The sequence below is a fragment of the Indicator indicator genome, chromosome 2 (assembly GCF_027791375.1).
Source record: "Indicator indicator isolate 239-I01 chromosome 2, UM_Iind_1.1, whole genome shotgun sequence".
NCBI lineage: Eukaryota > Metazoa > Chordata > Aves > Piciformes > Indicatoridae > Indicator > Indicator indicator.
This window is the reverse complement of record NC_072011.1, coordinates 37,518,972-37,540,094: the sequence shown is the minus strand read 5'-3', so window position 1 is coordinate 37,540,094 and position 21,123 is coordinate 37,518,972. Positions and strand designations below refer to the sequence as shown.

General features: G+C 37.6%; 1 protein-coding gene across 1 annotated transcript in view; it reads left to right on the top strand.

Moving 5' to 3' along the window:
• The first annotated feature begins 5,964 nt into the window (after positions 1-5,964).
• The window catches only part of AHCTF1 (AT-hook containing transcription factor 1), a 38,717-nt gene continuing 23,558 nt past the window's right edge, over positions 5,965-21,123 (top strand). The window contains exons 1-8 of the mRNA XM_054393056.1: positions 5,965-6,085; positions 7,274-7,527; positions 12,070-12,250; positions 12,992-13,199; positions 14,434-14,550; positions 15,496-15,580; positions 18,607-18,757; positions 20,930-21,062. Coding sequence (XP_054249031.1) covers positions 5,965-6,085; positions 7,274-7,527; positions 12,070-12,250; positions 12,992-13,199; positions 14,434-14,550; positions 15,496-15,580; positions 18,607-18,757; positions 20,930-21,062 — 1,250 coding nt within the window. The remainder of the gene's footprint in view (positions 6,086-7,273; positions 7,528-12,069; positions 12,251-12,991; positions 13,200-14,433; positions 14,551-15,495; positions 15,581-18,606; positions 18,758-20,929; positions 21,063-21,123) is intronic.

Genomic DNA, 21,123 nt, shown 5'->3' with positions numbered 1-21,123 from the left:
GTTGCTTACTGAAACAAAAGTGTTTGACTTCTTCCTTAATAAGCCATGATTCCAGGTGTGGAGATTCTGTCAATAGAAGTGTGGTGTCAATCTTTCAGGTCTAATAATTGATTCCAGATCATGTTTGGTAAAATGAGGGGACATTTAGAGACTTAATTCTGTTGGGAATGCTGAACCCTGTTTCATGGGCATCACTAAACATGGTAGTTTAAGTGACTTTTTAGGCCCGTCGCTTCGAATGATTGTGTCCGTCTTGGCTGGCAGCTGTCACAAGTGTTTGGGCACGCAGTACTGAGTCCTGTTCTGCTGAGGACAGCTCTGTGTGCACTTAACTGCATCTGCTCATTTGCCTCTGTTTTGCATTTTTAGAACAGTGAAATGGACTTATTCAGACTATTGTTAATTCTGTGTCTTCTGCCTAGTAAGCTGTTGGATATAGATTATAAGAGGGACAAGCCTTTGCTGGTATGATATTGTTTTACCTGTGTGGTGGAGGGAATACTTAAATTGATAGGAGAGTCACCAAAACCCTCAGCTAGTTGCATGTGTTGCAAATGTTTTCGAAGTTTGGCTTGTCAGGTTGCTGTTTGTAAAAATGTATTTCAGAATTAGATAAGCTGTCTGGACATGGGCCTGGGCAGTCTGCTCTAGGTGACCCTGCCTGAGCAAGGATACTGGCCTGGATGACCTCCACTGATTCTGGAAGGCTTTTGTCTTCATGTTGATTTTGTGATTCTGGAATTTGTGTGGTGCAATGGCATCCTGGTGTGGTAAACTGGATGTATTAACCATTGGCCTATTAGGAAGGCTATGTACTGAGATACTTTACACCAATATCTGTCTGTCCAGGTACACCAAGCAATGTAAAAAAAAGAGTGTAATTTCAGAACTGACTTTAGGGAGTTTTGCTAGGTTAAGCTGTGTTACACAGAGGCTGCAAATCTGGAATGAAAGTACGGTGGTGTTTGAGAATAACCAGAGGAGGTAGCTGGCTGACCTGGCTCTAGTGTCAAATTCTGGTCTGTGTTGGGTTTTTTTTTTTTTCATTTAAAGGGGAATCTGTGGTCTACATCAGCTACAGGATCTTAGCTGTTGGGGGTTGTTGGGACAGAGATGAAATTCTTCTTCTCACCTCCTTCTGTAGATCTGTGCTTGTGGAGCATCTGCACAAACTCTGCAAGAGAATATGTAGGCTGCACTTGAGTGAAATAAGCCTGCTTATAGTAATGCTGTTATGCTAGCATTTTTTTACTTTTTTTTTTTACTAAAACATTTTGGATTAAATGTAGAGTTTTTGCCTAAAACACTGGGGGGAGATTTTCTGCTTACGTGGGAAAAATGACCCAGTGGTACACACAAAATCACCTGCTAACTCACTAAATCTTCTTTCTGCAGGAGTAAAATATGGCAAAGTGTAAATTCACTGAACCTGCCTACTAAGATGCATAAAGTGTCTTTTCCATTTGCTGCTCCTCCAATGCTTGTGAGTTGCTTCCTGTTTTTTCCTAGGAAAATGGCACTGAACCAGTCATTAATCATTATTGAAAAACTTTGGTAATTTTCATCTTTACCTGCTATTCAACCAAGTGGATGCTGTTTTTTCTCAAAATAAATATTTTCTTCCATTTCTTCTTTCTTTTCTTCCCACTGCCCTGGTTTTGTAGAAAATGTGATCTGAATAGTGTCACACAGTGTTGTCTTTTCTCTGATCACCAAGTAACACTTCCCTGCAACCACTTCAGCTTCCACATCTGCCTGAAGGAAAGAATGCAGAAGCAGCCTTTCTCAGGAAGATTGTGAGTCTCTATGTGCAAGAGGGAGTTAAAAGTTGACTGTGCCTTGGGTGGTGTCCCGAAAGATTTTTTAGTTCTCTTCACAAACAGTGTGTTTAGCTTCACACATCTATGAGTTATGATAATGGCTTACTGCCACAAAATGAGGACAGATGAATTCCTCCTCCTTCCCAGTGTGCTGTCCTGCCTTCTTCCTTCTGCCAACTATTACGCTTGCTAGTTCTATCTGTGGACAGCGATCCAGTTCAGTTCTCTAACCTAGAAGAAGACAATCTACTGGGTTAGTTTTTTGTCTGCTTAGGAAGTTAACTTGTTTCATAATGTGCTCTAAAAAATGATCAAGTCAGTGCAAGGTAAGCCACAGGGGCAGAACAAGGGAACAGATGGAGAGATGAGAGGCAGCAGCGAGACCTCTCTTTTGGCGGCAATGAAGCAAAACGTTTTGTGAAATTGTGTCTTCAGCTGTGACTCACTGTGTTTTTAGCTTTTTCTTCAGCAAGCCCATAATATTGTTGGCCTTTGAACCTGATTTTCACATACTGCTGTCAGTCAAACCAGACAACTCAGAACTCTGACTTGGCTGTATGTGATTTTGCTTGCATGTGTAACTTCTCCATTTTAATTTTTTTTTTCCTGGAGCTTTTTAATCTGACAATCTGTCATCAGTCTGACTTGTAGCAGGCTCCTCTCTTTGAAACAGTTTATGATGTTTGCAAGTCATAAGTACCGAAGGTGAGGAAGAATGGTAATTTGGGCAGTTGTACCCAGACCACTTTCCTCTAGGGTACAGCTGGGAGCTTGGGTTCTGGGTGTATTTATGAAATGGAGGAAGCCTGTGGCATTTTACATGAATTTGATTTCCAAGAGAGCAGAAACGCAGTTAGGTTTTAATAGATCTCTTAAAGGAGAGGCTTTATGCCTTTAACCTTGCTCTATTTTCCCACTGTTACAGTTTGCCAGTAATCCTTGGTTTAATTTTGCAGAATGATGGAGAAAAAACACCCTAATAACCAGATCTATGTAATACAGTGTTTGTATTATTATGGATTTTGTCTTCCTAGCTCCATATTGCCAAGCCAGAAAAAAATTGTTTAAAATACCCCTTGATTTACTAAAGGAGACCTGGGTGTGCCTCCTGTGCACATTGTCACATGCTTTTATACAACTACAGCATGATTAAATTATGTGAATGCCCCAGTGTTACTTATTTAATGGTTCATACTGGTGGTACTGGCCTGATAAGCGTATTGGATGTACTGTAGACAGGACTACACTGTCAAGGTATGAGCTTTCCACCAGAAAATACATTTTTTGATTTGCTGTGGAGTTTGGGGTGGTGAGCGGTTTGGGGTTTTGTTTTGTTTCCTTTTTTTTCCAAATAGAAATCTCCCCCAAAGAGTATCTTTTTTTTTGTTGTTGTTATTTTTTTATTCTGAAAAATAACAGAATATTACACACAAAGTTCTGTGCTTTTGGCCTGTCCAGGAAGGCAGAGGTGAAGGCAGGGTGACTTCATGGAGAGAGCATGCAGCAAAGTTTCCTTGAATGCTGTTACCAGTCCTCCTGGAACATACTTGTTCACTCTTACACTGCCTTGCTGTTATTATGCCATGTTGTATTAATAACCAGGAAGTGCTCACCAGTAGGTTTTTTCGGATCTCTCTGTTCTTGTTTGCAAAAAAAGACTTAGTTTTTTGTTCACTACAGTAACGTATGCTCTTTTTGGAATTTTGTACTGTTTTCTAAAGTTCTTTAATGTATGTTTTAACAGTCAGTGTTCTCCCTTAAAGGAGGATTGACTAGTGGAATATTTTAAAATAGGTTACTTCAGAGGAGTTTGATTATTAAATCAGCTTTCATTAATGATCTGGATGATTGAGCAGGGTATACCCTCAGGAAGTTTGCTGCTGATACAAAACTGGGAAGAGTGGTGATACAACAGGGAATCATGCTGCTGCCCTCCAGAGGGACTTTGGCAGGCTGGAGAAATGGGCTGACAGGATCCTTGTGTGGTTCAACATGGGAAAGTGCAAAGTCTTTCATGTGGGGTGAAACAAACCCATGCAGCTGTATGTATCAGGGACTGCTCAGCTGGGCAGCAGCTTGGCAGAAATGCCCTGGGCACCCTGTTGATCCTGAGCCAACAATATGCCCTTGCTACAAAGAAGGCTGTGAGATGTATGAGGGAAAGTGCTGCATTCAGGTGCAGGGATGTGACCCTTCCTCTAATCATCACTGGTGAGCCCACATCTGAAGTGCTGCGTCCAGGTCTGGGCTCTTTAGTCTCACAGGAGAGAGATGTGGAGGTACTAGAGAGAGTGCGGGGAAAGGCCCCAAAGATGATTAGAGGGGATCAGAGCATCTCTTCTGTGAGGAGAGGCTAGGAGCTGGGACTGCTCAGGCTGGAGAAGGCTCAAAGATCTCACCAATGCATTTACATACCTGAAGGTATTTAGGGGGTAAAGAAGATGGTGCCCGGTGACAGGGCCAGAGGCAGTCAGACTGAAACATTTAAGCTGTTTACCAACCCAATATCTGTATTAATATTTGGTATTATGGGTTAGTCATAAAAACATGTTAATTAAATCATTACAATTAAACTAAGCCAGAGTGCTGGTCAAAATGGGGGGCTTTTTAAATTATTGGGAGCCCCTGGATGCTGTAGGAAAGTTTATCCCACTGTCACTTTGAAACAAGTACCAAAAAGCAAACCCAACAAAACTACTACAGCTAAGTTGTCCCACTTAAAACTTGGGCTACAGTAGCTGAGAACACTGGCAGAATGGTCAGACTGGCTGGCTGCAGCAGCATCCAGCAGTACTGGCTTTGCTATTTGCGACAGTATTTTTGTACAAGTTGGGCTGTGCTTAGTGCAGGAACCTGACTTACACCTCTAGTGTTTCACATACTCATTGTTTTCATGATGGCAGAAGATGCTGGTACATGTTCTCAAACAGTAACTGTGAGTTGACATATAGTAAATTGTAATGCCCAGGCTTTAAAGCATAATCTTTCTCCACAGAAGTGCAATTCGTACAAGTAATATTTGTTTGTAAATGTTTCCTTTTAATAACTTTGTGTTGCTGAGAGAGTCTAGTCTTCAAAACTTGCTGCAGCCACCTGCACTGTAAGGAGAATATTTTATTACTGCATGCTGGAAGAAACAATCATAAATTCCTTTGCGGAGAACATGTATGGTACCCTTAATACAGTAGGCTTTGTGTGCATATTGATGTGGCTGGCTGTACTTGTTTGTAGTATGGGGTAAGGGTTCTGTTTAATACCTGAGTTGGTCAGCATGCATAACACCCAGGAGTAGTGACCTACATGTATGTTTCATTTGAAACTTCATGAGGAAAGCAGTGGTATTTGAACTAAAATTAATTACATGTCTTTTGGCAGCTTTTTCTGATAACCCATAGAGCTGTCAAAACATCATTATTTTAAGTAGTTTTTATTTCTACATGCATGGACATCTGTTATTTACTGACCAATTTAATCTTGGTAATCACTTCAACTTTTAAGCTTTTCCACCAAAAAACCTATCTTCACATACTGAGTTGTGAACTCTTTGTGGAATGCCTATAGGAGTGTGAAAAGGCCTAGAAATTTTTGTAAAATACTATTGAGGTGTGATAAGGACAGGCAGCAGGAAGGAAAGCACTGGAAGAGGAATTAGTTAGATCATACGTCTATGTAAAACTACTTTCTAATTAATGAGCTATGAAGGTTTGTGTTGCTTGTAATGTGAAAATACTGATAGTACCTTTTCTAGAAGAATAAGAATGAAAGTAGTTAAGAACTTAGCGTTCAAAAAATTATGCAAATAGTGAACAAGGCAAATTATGGGTGAAATCTGTTAGAAGACAATTGACAATAAGAAATAAAGTATAAAATCAAGGGAAAGGACAAATGGAAACTTAGACTTCTTACTGAGAAACTTTTTAAAAATTATTTATCTCAGATTGCATCTTACTAACCTATGTGAGTAGAATGGCACTCAGTGTATTACTTTTTTCTCCTGTTACCTATCTAAGGAAAAGAGCTACAGGCAATGTATAGATTATTCTTAGTATACTGATGAAATTTTTCTTGCAAAAACATTTGTGGCTGACATGAGTCTAATGTTTGATTTTATTTTATTTTTTTATTAATTTATGTACAGTGAAGAATGCGAGACCTAACGGCTCAGGTAACGAGCAGTCTGCTGCAGTTTCCGGAGGTGACTATTCAAGCACTTGGGGAAGATGAGATAACCCTAGATTCTGTGCTGAGTGGGAAGTTTTCTGGAGGTGAGCATTTTCCTTCAAATGTGGTCTCGATATAAAGTTATTGTTGCCCAGAGTTTCACTGAAGGGTTATAGTATGAGCTGTGTCAGGCTGGTGCTGTTAAGATGCATCAGGTTTTGAGAGAACAAAAAGGATATTTTAATGATTAAAAATGTCAATATTAAAACATTAGTGTAGTTAAACTTTGAAATCACAACAACCTGCACCAGTCTTGTGCTGTTAAAATAATTCACTTAAATATGCTCAGTCAATGAGTCATCTTCAATTTTTAATGAAATGCGGTTTTCAAAAAAGTAATGATGTTGTTTTGGGGTGTATTTGTTTGTGCCAGCTCAAACTCTGTGACCATCATGACATCATGCACAGAAATAGTTCATCTACAGTTTTAAAAAGCAGGGAGTTCTGCCTCTGTCTTTTTTGGTCTGAATAAAAGCAGAAGAGGATCCCACTGTTAAGCACTGCAGCCATATTTCCAAAGTATTTAATAGGATGCAGATGAGTGCCCAGTGAGAGTTGCTCAAAGTGGCTAAGCAGGTTAGGTAGTTACTTTCTATGTGACCTGAAAGCAGAGCTAGGTGCCTGTCTGGAAGTCTAGGCTTCTGTTAAGACCAGGTCACTGTCTTAACTGTAAATGCAGTAATTGAGTTAATATTTGCTTGGAATGTGAAGTAGTTCAGTGATGCAAAATGTGTTAAATTCTTTGTGATCAGCACATGTAAAAGTTTAAATTTACTCATGCAGTTTCCATTGTAAGGTAATTGCTTGTTGAAGTCCAAATCCCTGCCTAAGGTAGGCATGTGTCAAGTAAAATAAAAAAAATTAATTGGGTTAGATTTGTTGTATTTGAAGGATGCTTTAAGAGTTGTGTGTATTTAAATGATTTCTAGAAATATTGTCAAATACGGCATAAAGACGATAGATCAATATATTGCAATCTTAATCCCAAAGAATAAAAATTCTTGAGAGTAGGAAGGACAAGTACAAATGCAAAATAATAAGGTTATTAATTTTAGTATGTGTACTGCTTGAGGATTTCAATGGGTGATTTTAAATAATTGACCACAATTAGGTAAGCTGCTTTTCCTCTGTTAGGTACTTTTATTGAAGGAAAGGGCCAGTGACTGTGATATTTCAGTTGTTTTCAATCTTCTATTGGAAATTTGCTTTAGTCAGCTTTCTTTCTCTTACAGGCAGAAATGGCCTAGCGTGGCTGGCGTGTGGTCCTCAACTTGAGGTAGTGAACTCTGTGACAGGAGAGCGGCTCTCTGCATACCGTTTCAGTGGAGTAAATGAACAGCCTCCCACTGTTCGTGTGGTAAAGGAATTTTCCTGGCAGAAGAGAACTGGCCTACTGGTTGGGTTGGAAGAAGCAGAGGGAAGTGTTCTCTGTCTGTATGATCTTGGAATATCAAGAGTGGTTAAATCAGTTGTTCTTCCAGGAAGGGTATGTACTTTTTAATCAGAGAAATGCTGTTGTGTTGTTGGGTGTTGCATAATACTATTTCAGGAAAAGCTTTGGAGCATTTCTTTCGGAGTGTTGCATTAGTATACTGTCTCATCATAGTATCCAGTCTTAATGATATGATTTTACATCATAGTATCTATCATCTTATGAGTATACTGATGGTAACACAAGTTTTTCTGGTTTTATAGAGCATGTAATTGCACTTCCACAAAAAGACCCTAAAAAAATAACATTTCTTGCCCAGAGTGAAAAATACAAACCCCCCAACTCTTTAAAGTGTCCATAACATACATTTCCTAAATGTTTAATTTTTGTCAGAAGCGCTGTCTTAAAAATATCTCAAACTTCCCTAGTTGTGGTTGGACACATTCTGATATATCTCCAACTAGCAAGCCTGTGACTTCAGATCAGAACACATTTTTATGTTGACCCAGGATAGGAAAAAGAGTCTTTAGTAAAGTTACTTGGTGGACTGGTGAACGATTGACTTTGAATCTGCAGTTTTTGTTTTTTGTTTGTTTAGCTAGGATACACTAGTGTACTACTACTATTTTTTTTCTGTCTTCTATAACCTGTAAACTGAAGTGATGTACTGTCCCCTCATCTCATTAACTTAATGTAAACAAGAATCAGCATAAGTTAATAGAGCATCAAGATTCACTGCATTTTTATAATCTGCATTAAGTATGCCAAGGTTGCACATGACACTCAACAGGTTGCTGACGCTGGAACAGGTTGCCTAGGGAGGTGGTGGAAGCTCCATCCCTGGATGTTTTTAAGGCCAGGCTGGATGTGGCTCTGGGCAGCCTGATCTGGTGGAAAGTGTCCCAGCCTATGGCAAGGAGGTTGGAACTAGATGATCCTTGAGGTCCCTTCCAACCCTGACAATTCTGTGAAATACATACCTATTGCTCAGTTTTCCATAATGTGATTTGGTTGGGCTTGCTAAAATACTGATGGAGTTTCATTTGTAATGCTGCAGGGCAGTTACTAGTCATGAGCGTAATACTGTGGTAATTTCTGAAGATAGGAGTTGAGTTGGTGCTCCACTGTGTTAGTTTGACAATCATCTTGATAAGTCCTAGAGTTTTAGATGGAAAGGCAAACTGTTGACAGAAGTGGATAATAAGATTAGATTTGTAAAGAATAAAATAATTTTAAGTTTTATTAAATCTAAATAAGCTGGAAATAGGAAATGGAAAGGTTGTAGAGTGATAGAATCATTAAAGCTGGAAAAGACCTGTGAGATCATCGAGTTGAGCTGTCAATCCAATACCACCATGCCCTCTAAACCATGTCCCAAAGAGCCATGTCTACAAGGTTTTTTTTAACAGTTTCAGGGATGTTGATGCCTCCACTTACCTGGGCAACCTATTCCAATGCTTGACCACTCTTTCAGTAAAGAAATTTTACCTAATACCTAATCTAAACCTCCCCTGACATAACCTGAGGCCGTTTAATCCTGTCCTAAAGAAGGATAATGTCGTATATTGAACCTGTGCCAACAGAAGTGATTTGAAGTTAAATGTATTTGGCAGTTGTATTAGCAAGTTTTTCTATATCACAAAAATGGGATTCAGTGAAAAATATGAAGAAGCCTTTGGGGGAAATATTGGCTGATGTGGGATGAAGGTTATGAATTTTGTAATAAAGCCAAAGTTTATCTGAATTTTTGCTCTTATTCCCTGAGTTGTCTTTATGACAAGCATGTTTGATCCATTGCTTCCATTTTGCTTCCTGTCTTTTTGCTCTTAATTAGATCAGCATAGACAGGACAGAGATACTGCTAGTTGAGCTGTTAACTTCTAAGTTGTGAGAGGGCATAAGGGTAAGCAAAAACTAAATAGATCAAGTGTAAACTTGGTCACTGCCCATATGTTTTTAATTTATTCTGCAGCTTGTACCTCCAACTTACAAATTTGATAATATGCATTTTTAATCTACTTGAGTATTTCTCTGATTGTTCACACTGATTCTTTTTCAAAGTAAAATGCATTCTTAATATCACTTTCTGCAGGTTTTGCTGTTAACTGTTCTAAGGCTTTAATGAGCACCTGGCACCTTAATTTCTGGACTATTTTCTGTGTAGATGTATCTTCTGTGGAAAACCAAGTTGTACAGGTTAACACTAACATGGAGTAAACTCTGGTCCAGAGTGTCAAGCCATTAGTGTATTATTATAGTGTATTTATAATAACTTTATGACTAGCTTTTAGTGTAGAAGTAGATGTGTCAGAGACTAAAGGAATGTGTTAAAAAATCCAAACTCACAAGCTTTGAATGAATTTCGGCATATTTTTTAAATTATTTTTGTGTGAGCACTTTTGTGTGTGAGCTCTATAGATATGTACATGTGAAATGCAGCAGAAAACTAGAAATGTTAACGGAGTATGATATGAATAGGATTCTAGTAGAAGCAAATCTGAATTAAAAACATTGATTAAATTGTATTACATTGGCTGTATGTTTCAGAACTATTGAACAGTATCTTCATAAATTTTCCTGATTTGTATGAGGCGGAAGGCTAGCATTTAGATTTAGTGAGCTGCGAAAAGTTTTCTTTGTTCATTCCCAGAATGACCTGGCAGTAGTCTAGGAGAATACGAAAAGCCAGTGTGTACCAGAGTGGAAAAAATACGTTCTTTCAGGAGCTTCTATATGGAAAATTGGAGTTTTATAGCCAGGAAACATTTTTGCATATGCAAAAATGGAAAAGATTCCATTGCAGTCAGTTGTACAATGAAAAAGGAACTTAGTAGCAACACTTGAACTTTGGTTAATTCTGCAGCAAAACACATAGCATGGTTCTGTTTTCCTCATAACCATGATCAACACTTGGAGCAGCAAGAATTTGGATAATCAAAATGCTTTTGGCAGTCCTTTGAGTAGCTGAGAAGACTGGAAATTCAATTTAATTTAGGCAATTGCCTGTAAATTTCCTGTAAATTACTACAGCTATTTCTAAGGTAAGAATTCTTACAACTGAGGTGAAAGGTAAATTCTGTAGTAAATTGCTGGGCAAGTGCTTGATATGGGAGAGGAGAAATTTTGATGCTTAGAGATTTGGATATTTCTCCCCACACCTGGGGGTAAATTTAAAAAGTATTAAAAATGGCCTCTTTTGTGTTACTCACATCTTTGTAATATTTTCCTATAAAACTTCATTTCTGAAGTAAAGATCCCTGTCTCGTCATGTTGTGCTCTGTAAGAAGGCTGAACAATAACCTATGTTCTTTCGTTGCATAGCTTTAGTGCAGGAGTCTTCCTGTGCTTGTATCTCTGCTATAGAGGATTTTTTTTTAATGCCCTCGGGTGAGTGGTGGGTGCTGAAAGGTCTGTCTTCACCCTGTAATAAAGTTCTGAGAGTGCTGTTTTGCATGTTAGAGAGCTGTGAGTACTTCTTCCTTAGCTGCAGTTAGCTTTTTATCTAACAAGCTGCTGTTCTCTTTGCTGTTGTGGGTTTTGTTTTTTTTTTTTCTGGCTTTTAAAATGTTCATAAACATTCCTGTGCATTTAAATATGCCTTTACTTTATCTGGTTGTTATTTTTATTCACAACGAGAACTAGTGTAAATTTTACTAAGCTAGTATCTCCCTTCAGCACTTCAGAAAAAATTCTCATTCTGATGAAGTGTCTACCACGCAACTTGACTACTGCCTGGTCTGATTTAGAGCCAAGATTTATCCTAATACCTGTTTGGCAAAGAAGGCATAGACTGTATCACAGTGCTAATTGGCTGTAAGCAGTGAGAGAAGTAGATTTAATTTTGGTTTTCTTGCCTATGTCTCTTAAATATGATCACAGAATCACAGAAACATTCAGGTTGGAAAAAAACCTTGGGATTGTCAAGTCCAACTGATAATCCTATTCTACAAAGTTCACCCTTAAATCATATCCCCAAGCAATACATCTAAATGACCTTTAAATACATCCAGGGTTGGTTACTCGAGCACCTCCCTGGGCAGCCCATTCCAGTTCTTGACCACTCTCTGTGAAAAAAGGTTTTTTTCTCATGTCCGGTCTAAACCTACCCTGTTGCGGCTTGAGGCCATTACCTCTTGTTCTATCACTAATTACCTGTGTGAAGAGGCCAGCACCAGCCTCTCCACAATGTTCTTTCAGGTAGTAGACAGCGATGAGATCTCCCCTCAGCCTCCTTGTTTGCAGACTAAACAGCCCCAGCTCCTTCAGTTGCTCTTCATAAGATTTGTTTTCCAGTTTCTTGCATATAACTGATTCTATGTTTCTTGGAGTTGTTTTTTTCTGAATAGGAGATGGAATTGGTAAGATGTAATAACAGAATGTAGCATAGGGTTAAATAATTATATGAAATGCAGTATGTAGAAAGCAGTATTAGATTTTATTTTTTTAATGAAAAATCCAGCATTTTTTCCAAGTACAACTATTATGATCCTATATTTACTTTCTTGCTTCTGATGTGCTAATTCTGGATTCACTTTTGAATGATTTTTATTTAGGCTGTCAAATAGCTTAAATATTAATTTGTAGTTTTTGCTGTAGGTAACTGCTATAGAACCAATCACTAGTCACGGAGGAGCTAGTGTGAGCACTCGGCACCTGCATCAGAGTTTGCGGTGGCTCTTTGGAGTGGCAGCAGTGGCTACAGATGTTGGCCATCTCCTTCTAGTTGACCTTTGTTTGGATGATTTATCTTGCAGTCAGAATGAAATAGAAGCATCAGGTAAGGTTGCAGTTTTTAAACTTTTTAATTAAAGTAAGAAAATTTGTGTCGTAATATGCATGCTACTTTGAGGATAATAGTGTGCAGACATGAGTACTGGTTATAGGTGGTGACATTGTATTATCCTAGACTGATTAAAAATGATGGTGGCTTAATACTTCTAAGGTTATAAATGCCCCCTTCTCCCAAGATCCCTATGTCACTATGATTCTTGCCAGTGTCATGTGGAAATGTTGTGGTATGAGTCAGTGCAGATGCCTGATGGGAAGTTGTTAAGATGCTTTGTTTCTTACTGCTTTTGTTAATGGACTTGAGGTTTTTTAAAATGAATCCCAGTTAACAAAAGTCATGTATATGAATGAATGAAATCTCTAATTTGTGTATTCAGATCACATAGGCTGCTTTGGCTATTATATCAATGGCTTCAGGAACTACTACCTAAAACAGGCTTTATCATGAGGCCCAAACTCCTGATTTAGAGTCCAAGAATAATTTGTCTGTGAAAGTTACGCTTCTACCTGGTTTTGAAATACAAGTAAGATTACCTGTCAGAGAGTTCTTCTGTTCTTTGAATACTTATAAAATGGCAGTAGCAACAAAAGTGTTGCCTAAGTATTTTTGTGTTTTTTTTTTTTTTTTGCCTGGGATGGTAGAATTAGTTTGCGTGTGTTGTCCTGTCACTGTTTAAAATGCAATCTAAATGGCGTAATATTCATTTATTGTGTGGTTTTGTCTGTGTAGATCTAGAAGTTGTCACTAGAATTCCTGCTGAAGTTCCACAAAGAAGAGAAACTGTGACCAGAGAAGGGAGACATCTGTGTTTCCAATTACAAAATCCTTCAGGAACAGCAATATCAACTGTGTGCTACATAAGCAGAAGCAATCAGCTTGTTGTGGGTTTTTCAGATGGCTACCTGTCTCTATGGAATATGAAAACGCTGAAGAGGGAGTAAGTATGACTTTTTACACTTGTTCATGCCTGGAGGTACAAGGGTCTCAATTTTTTGCTTAAGGAAGTGTGGTAATTCAAACGGAACTGTTTCAAGGTCTAAAATTCTGACTGCAATCTTCTGAAATAATTTAAGTCATGCACAGTTTAAATGGAATGCATTCTTAGTGAACTAAGATTGTTTCCTGTATTGTGCCTGTGAATTGAGAGATTGTGGAAAGCAGGCTTCTTTAGGTTATGTCAAGCAGTTAGGATGTGACAGAGCTGTAAAACAGTGTATCAGTAGTTACTAGGAAATGTGTGCATTTCAGTCAAACAGACGTTAGAAATTATTTTTCAGAACCAGTTCCTGCAATTAGATCATACATCGAAAGACTTAAGTATGTTAGTGGTGTGATTTGGGTGATATTCTTTAAAATGTCCAGGATGATACTAGTGAGACATGAGGAATTAGTAGCTGATCTATGCCTGAAAAAAACACTCTTCTCTACATTTCCTAAAGCCTTGACTGAAATAGGAGATTGACTTATTCCAAGGCAGTGAGGCATACAAATGAAAGTTTGCTTGGAACACTTGGAGATGATAACAAGGGACATGTAGATTTATAAGCAATAGAGGAATTGAGAGATTAGTTTAAATCTGCCAAAGAGCAATCTTACTTAAATATGCGACTAAATTTGAGTAGCGATTCATTTAAGCAAATCTGTAGTGACTTACCAGAAACTGTCAAGAAACTGTTAGATCCATACACAGACAGTGGAGGAATAATTAGGTGGCAAGAATGGACTGTGAAGGTACTGATGTGATTCAGAAATCTTGGAGAAAAATGCTTTATGTAGTCCAAGTAATGAAAAGAGAAAGTACTGTTTTAAATTTGTTTGGAAGATGTGCTGCATTTTAAGTTCAGTATTGAAGTAGGCTACAACAGTAGGAACAAACTTCTGCCTGGCAACTGAAGCAATCATTTATGTTCCTCCTCCTCCTCAAGCATAGGAGATAAACCCAGGTTATTGCATTCGACGGACAGTAATTTCCTCACCTGTGGACTGTGCATAAAATGTAGCTGCTTCCTTAACTCCCTTGATGGAGATGGAACTGCAGACTTCTGTACTCTGAGGAGATAAGCATTTTAGGTGCTCTTTTCTCAGAAGATGCCTCTACCATTCTATAAAACATTTAGAGCTAGTAGACTTACCTTTATTCCTTCTTTTTAATTTTTTTTTTAAATCTGCAGACACCACTCTCAGCTTGAAGGAGGAAGGATTCCTGTGTATGCTGTTACTTTTCAGGAGCCTGAGAATGATCCTCGCAATTGTTGCTACCTGTGGGCTGTTCAGTCTACACAAGAAAGGTGAGTAAAAACTTAACTATAAACCACTGAATTGCTTCTTAATTACTTGTTCACATACAGTTGATACACATGTATTTGTTTTGTTTATTGAGCTGTGCAGGAGATTGTCTTGGGTAGAGAAAGTGTTAAGCTTACAATGCAGTTTTTACAGGTTTTAAAGATGTGAAGATGGACCTCCTAGTTCCTGCCTTCTGAAGGAAGGCAAAGCAACAGTGATTGTGTATGTTTGTACTTCATTCTCAAATAATTTCCTTTGTTTCTTGATAACTGCTTTATAATTTGTTTGATATTCATACCATATGATTAAAAGTAGTTGAGGCTGCAGATCTGGAACAATAAATGTGCCCAGTACAACAGCCTGGTGCCCCTAAAGGAGGTGGTGACTATTGCCTATTACCTTGTGCCATCTTCAGCAGTCTTTGGAGCCTTTGTGAGCCAGTTCAACTCATTTGGCAGGAAACTATCACTGGCAAAAAAGTTAATGGCACCTGCTGGGCTAATGAATCAAATCAGAATGTGGAAGGGTGCAGCGTGTGCTAGAGAAGGACTGGAGCTTTGTGGAAACAGCAGGGTGGAAAGATCTCTCTCTCAGCATCAGCAAGCTGTTTAATCAGCTCAGCTGTTCATTGAGTGGCAGTCTTTTGTACTTTAAAGCAAGTGTGATTGAGAACTCACTGTGAAAAGCTGTTTCCACAATTTTTAGTCCATACCATGTGTTAAAGCTTTCAAATTGTATGGCTAGCATTTGCCCCGGAAGCTGGTAGTGTCAAAACTTCCTCCTTTATGTTTTAGCAGCTAAATGTGACCAATTGTCATGTTTTCTGATGTGTTGTTTTAATTTTCATCAGGAGCATGTTATTAAGGAAACTACTGTCTAGATCTGATAAAATGATGAGGATTGTAAAGCAGCTTGTAATCAAATTTCATAATTTATACCTTTTTCAGTGAAGGTGATGTTGTGAGTTTACATCTGTTGCAGTTAGCATTTGGTGACAGAAAGCGCTTGGCATCAGGACAAGTCATGTATGAGGTAAGACGTGCGTATGTGTGAAAAGATGAAAAGCATAACTTTGTGAGAATCAGTTACATTGGCAGGGCTGATATGTACCATCAAAATTCAAAACTGACTGAAAAAAATCTTCTCCCTAGTCTTACTGGGTATGGCTTTATCCATACTTCTTGAAAACCAATAGTACATTTTTATCCTGCAATGTCATGTGTTCCAACTAGACTTGTAGAGAGCCCATATAAAATCAGTTCCTGAAGAGGAAGTAGCTTTTACACAAAATTTTTTTTATTTAAACACCAAATTAATGGAAAAGAAGATGGGGCTTTGAATAGCTTTATTTAACCAGATTGCAGACTTGCATAAACTTCTATATTTTTTTTAATATGGTCATAGAGCTTTAATTCTTTTCTGATTTTGGTTTTGCATTCTTGTGTTTTGTTTGAGCTCTGACAGCTGGACTTTAAATGAAACCTACTCAGAGTGTTTCTTAAGTGTTGATTCTGAAACTTAGTAGCTGTCAAGATAACTCTTTCTACTTTTTGACTGGGTTACTTGTGGAATCTATTCTTAATGCCAGTAAAATACATAAATACTAGCAGTAAACAATGGTATCATTTGGTCAGAAGAGTGCATGTGAATTTTCAGAACTGGCTGTGTTGAAAATACAGATGAGGTACTATTATATTTCAAATAACCTAACCGATACAAGATGCATCTTTATAATTCTATTCAGTAGTATGCTTGGAACTCTTCCAAAAATCTTTTTGAGGGAAATTGGAGAGCATTCTTTCCTCCTATTTTGATATTTTTTCTTATATATATTCAGTAGGTGTTGAATCAAATCAGGATAATTCTTTTATTGTGATACTCTCTGCTTGGATTTTTTTGAATGAGGTTGAATTTTTATCTTATATATGGTAAAGGTCCTTCCTCATTTTTAAGTGTTGTCTTTGAATAGATAAAAGTTCAGAGTTTGGAAAAGGTGATGTTTCTTTATTGTATATAAATGTATTGCCTATCGTGGCGACAAAGTAAAAATGTCTTCAGGTGATTCAGTGTGTTCTAAATATGGATGTTGTCTCTTTATCTTTGATGCATGGTATTTATGACATAATATACCTAGCTCTAGCTGAACAGAGCACCCTGATTGAGTTTAATTTTAAAAGGCTTTTCACTGCAGTTCACTTCTGCATCTCTTGTGCTCTAGGCACTTTGGCAAGTTGATAGGAGAAAGAGTCTTTAATCTTTCTCCAGTTTCACTTTTGAACTTCTGCTTTGTTCTATCCTTTTTCAAAAGTTTAGCTACAGTCTTAGCAGAGGCAAAGACAGTACCTTGTACTGTGTACATCTTTGGGGAAAAAAAAAACAGCAATTATCTCTATCCATTTGTCTTGTGGCTACTTTGTTGTGTCTCAGGAGTTTAATATTGAAGTGTGGGACCTTTTACTGTTTGGTGGTTCTTTGTTTTGGTCATCTTAATTTTCCTGAATAAGATGTGGCAAGTGTCAGCTTTTAGTTCAGGGGGTTGAAATGATTTGTCAACCTTTAAAAATGGGTCTGCTAGAAATTCCAGTGGACACTTTTTTAAAAAAGTAATTAAATAATCTCATTAAGTTTGTGACCTTTTGAAAGCTGTAGTGTGGTTAGTGGAAGACTTTTAGCCCTCTATAGAGGGCCACCAGTTAGACATTCACAGGCTTCTAAGAGGTGTCAGGCACCAGTCTCTCGCTTTGAGATATTATGCTCCTCTGCTGTTTGTTTCCTTTAGACAGGTATTGTACCAGATTGTAAGACTGATTCTTTTTTCAAGCTGGTTAAAGAGGGAACTAAACAACTAAGAGTTGAACCAGTGAGAAAAGCCAGGTTCTTTAGCTAGCTTCCAGATGAGCAGTTTACACGTGTAGCTTCACACCAACACCTGTTAACGCCTGCTGCCAAAAATACCCCAAACCAACTCCCAAAAGATCTAAAATGAGAAAAAATGCATTAGGACAGGAATCAGACTTGAGGCTATGAAACAGTGCATCTTTGACTTTTTATCATGATAAAAAGTCACAAAGAGGACTTCTGAAATGTGACACTCTTTATAAATGTTTGTCAAACATGTTTCCATTGCATTCAAGGGCAGTTTAAGTCTCAAGTAATTAAACATAAAAGTTACGATTGCAAAGATTATTTTTTTATATATACCATCTTAGCAGTTGCTAAATCTAGTGCATCAAATCATGGTCATGGAGCACATCTTTACCTTTGTCCTATACAGTGCTTATGGATGGACAGAGTATGCAGTGTCTTCTGACCAGTGCATCTCACTTGAAAACTGTCGTCTTATTTTACTAGTAAATAAAGTCAGTGTTTAGTATTTTCCATTCACTAGAGTTCCTTAACTTAGATTTGCTTGCCCTTGTGTGAAAAATTTAAAATACACTGTTTTGCTTCAGAATTTGTCTTAGGCAGGAGTTGTTTGGTATTGTTTTCCCCCTCCCCTCTGCCCCAGCTTTGTGGGGAACTGATTTTTCATATATGAATAGAAGATGAAATTTCTAGCCATCAAAATTAATCTCTTGACAGGTTTCTGGAGCTTTAGTACTTTATCTAATGAAACTGTCTTTCAGAATAGTGGACTTCTTGTTCAGAACATCTTTTATTAAAATTGGTTTTAGCATCTATTCATCCTACAATAAAAATGAGATTCTTTCCTTAGGCTTCATACTAAGTTTTTCAAAGAGATGGTTTTGGCCTTAACTGCTCTGCATGTTTGTTATTTCCAAAATTACTTAATAAAACGGAATGGACTGTACATACTTCAGTTCAAATTTTAGCTAGGGAAATGCTAAATACTGGCTTTTGCAGACAAACTTGCCTTTTACAATTTGACAGTTCATTCTCTTGCACGTCTGATGTTTTATTTGCCATCAGAAATAAGCTCATGGGAAATATACAGTGTAATATGTATATGACATTAGATATGTACTTTCATATTTAGGTATAATGTATGTTTTTACCTCAAAATGACCTTTTATGTCATTATGGCTTTTTTTCTCCAGGGTTTGGAATACTGTGATGAAAGGTACAGTTTAGATCTCACGGGTGGAATCTTTCCCTTGAGAGGGACGACCAGCAACACCAAATTACTCAGCTGTCAGACTGTAGAAAAGTTTCGCAATCATGTTGACAGAGAGGATAGTGTTAATGAAGGTTTGTTCTGATGTCTCTGTGTGGTTATTCTAAAATGATTGGGTTTGGAATCTAAGCAGTAAATGCTGTTCTGTAATCACAGTCCGAAAGTCTTAAATACTAACTTCTTGGGCTTATTTAAAAAGAAAAGTTGGGTGATTAAGTTCTGTGTGTCTTCTTTAAAGAAAATTAAAAAAAAAGGTTTTATTTATGCTTGTTGACATGCTATAGTGATGTATGATGGGGTCATCTGTGCATTGCTGGCTAGTCGTTTTATTCTTCCAGCTGTCATCTTTGAACAATAAGATCATTCTGTTCATTACTTAGGAATGCTACCTGAATTGCTTTTTCCCTGCTCAAACCTATGCCTGCATCTGCATCCTGTTGGAGCCAGTTCCATTTTTTTTTTTTTTTTTTAATCTTTATCAGTGACCTGGACAAAGGAGAGTGCACCCTCAGTAAGGCAGTGTTACCAGGTGGCCAGGAAGGCCAACAGCATCCTATCTTGTGTCAGAAGTTGTGTGGCCAGCAGGACTAGGGAAGTGATTGTCCCCTTGTACTTGGTTCTGGTGAGGTCATACCTTGAATACTGTGTTAAGTTTTGGGTTCCTCACTACGAAAAGGACACTGAGGTGCTAGAAGGTGCCCTTTCAAAGAAGAGCAATGAAGCTGGTGAAGGGTCTAGACAAACAACTGTTAGAAGGAATGGTTGAGTGAACTGGGGTTGTGTAGTCTGGAGAAAAGTAGGCTTAGGGGAGATCTTACCACGCTACTGCTACTTGAAAGGAGGTTGCAGTGAGATGGGTATCATTCTCTTCTCCTAACAAGTGACAGGACAAGAGGAAATGGGCTCAAGTTGTGCCAGGATAGGTTTAGATAGCATACTAAGGAAAAATTGGTTCACCAAAAGGAATGTCAAACACTGGAACAGTAATTTGCTGTGCATCTCTGGGCTTACAAATTCCAATATGTTCTGACATTTGAGCCTGCTGCAGTAGTAACATTCATTTTTTTGGATGTTATTCACATTCACTTTCTTAATGGCCCTAACTTGCATCTGATGTTACAAAGGAGATGGCTAGGAGATTTCTCGACTTATTTCTGTTTATTATCTTTGACTTAGTCCTGAAGCAGCAACTTCCATTGCTTTTGAGATGCCATACTCTGTGAACAATGTGTCAAAATCCATTAATAACAGCTTTGGGTTTTCTCCACTTGTGTCATGTTTCTGAGGAGAGAGCCTTCTAAAAACTTTTTAAAAATAAACAAATACCCACCCAGCCCCAAATCTAAACACAAAAACAACAACAAAAAGAACCTTTCTGTCTCCATTTTATGAAGTAATTTTTCTGGTGGTTTCTAATCAACTTTTATTCAGGATCTGTTCCATTTGAGTTTTTGGCACACATGAGCTGTGTGTTGAGGCTAGCAGCAAAGTAATCTTCTGAATTGTAAAAATAATTGACATCTTCAAAGGCAGTTTCATCACAATGAAACATAGCAGAGTGTATTAGAATCCCTAAACAATAATGATGAATTGAACAAAGAAACATTTTGTCAAGCATACCATTGTCTTGTTCCTTACATATAGAGAATGCATTCTCCTCAGAGAAGACAGGCCATTCCGTTTCTTTAGAGAACTGAAGTATAACATTGTGAATGTTTTATGTTAAAATCTTTATCTGAATTTCTTGTTTGTGGGGGTTTGTTTATTTCATGTGATTAGTTGTGTTCTCTCATTGTGAATATACTGTAAAGGAACTATTCTTAAAACTTAATTGAGTCACATCTGGAAATTAGTAATGCCAGCTTACTGATACAAATGTATAATTATTTGTATGTTTTCTAAAAGTAGCAACATATGTGGTCCTGGCATTATTTTTCCTAGATTATTCATCTAACTAAATATATTTATCAGTTCTTAGTGTATGTAAAATTTCATTGGCTAATAATTGTCTTTGATTTGACTTAGAACTGATACAATTTGAACAGGAAAAAGGGACAGTATGACTGAAACTTACCAGAGAGATTTTTGCCATGTTATAATTTTTTTTTTAATATTTGTAGTAAGCGTTGTTTTTCATGAGCAGTGTAAGAGAATTAAATAGAAAAGATAGAAAGTGGCATTTTAAAAATTATTTTTTAAAAAGATATATTTTCTACAAATAAGAAACTATGTCTCGTCTTTTACAGTAATATCTCCTGACACCAGTGTATCAATCTTCAGTTGGCAAGTGAACACGTATGGTCAGGGAAAACCATCTACTTACTTGGGTGTGTTTGACATTAATCGCTGGTATCATGCTCAAATGCCAGATTCGCTAAGGTAGATTTTTATTAAGTTGTTTTCAATATCCCTACAAACAATTACTTTGAAAGTCAGCATT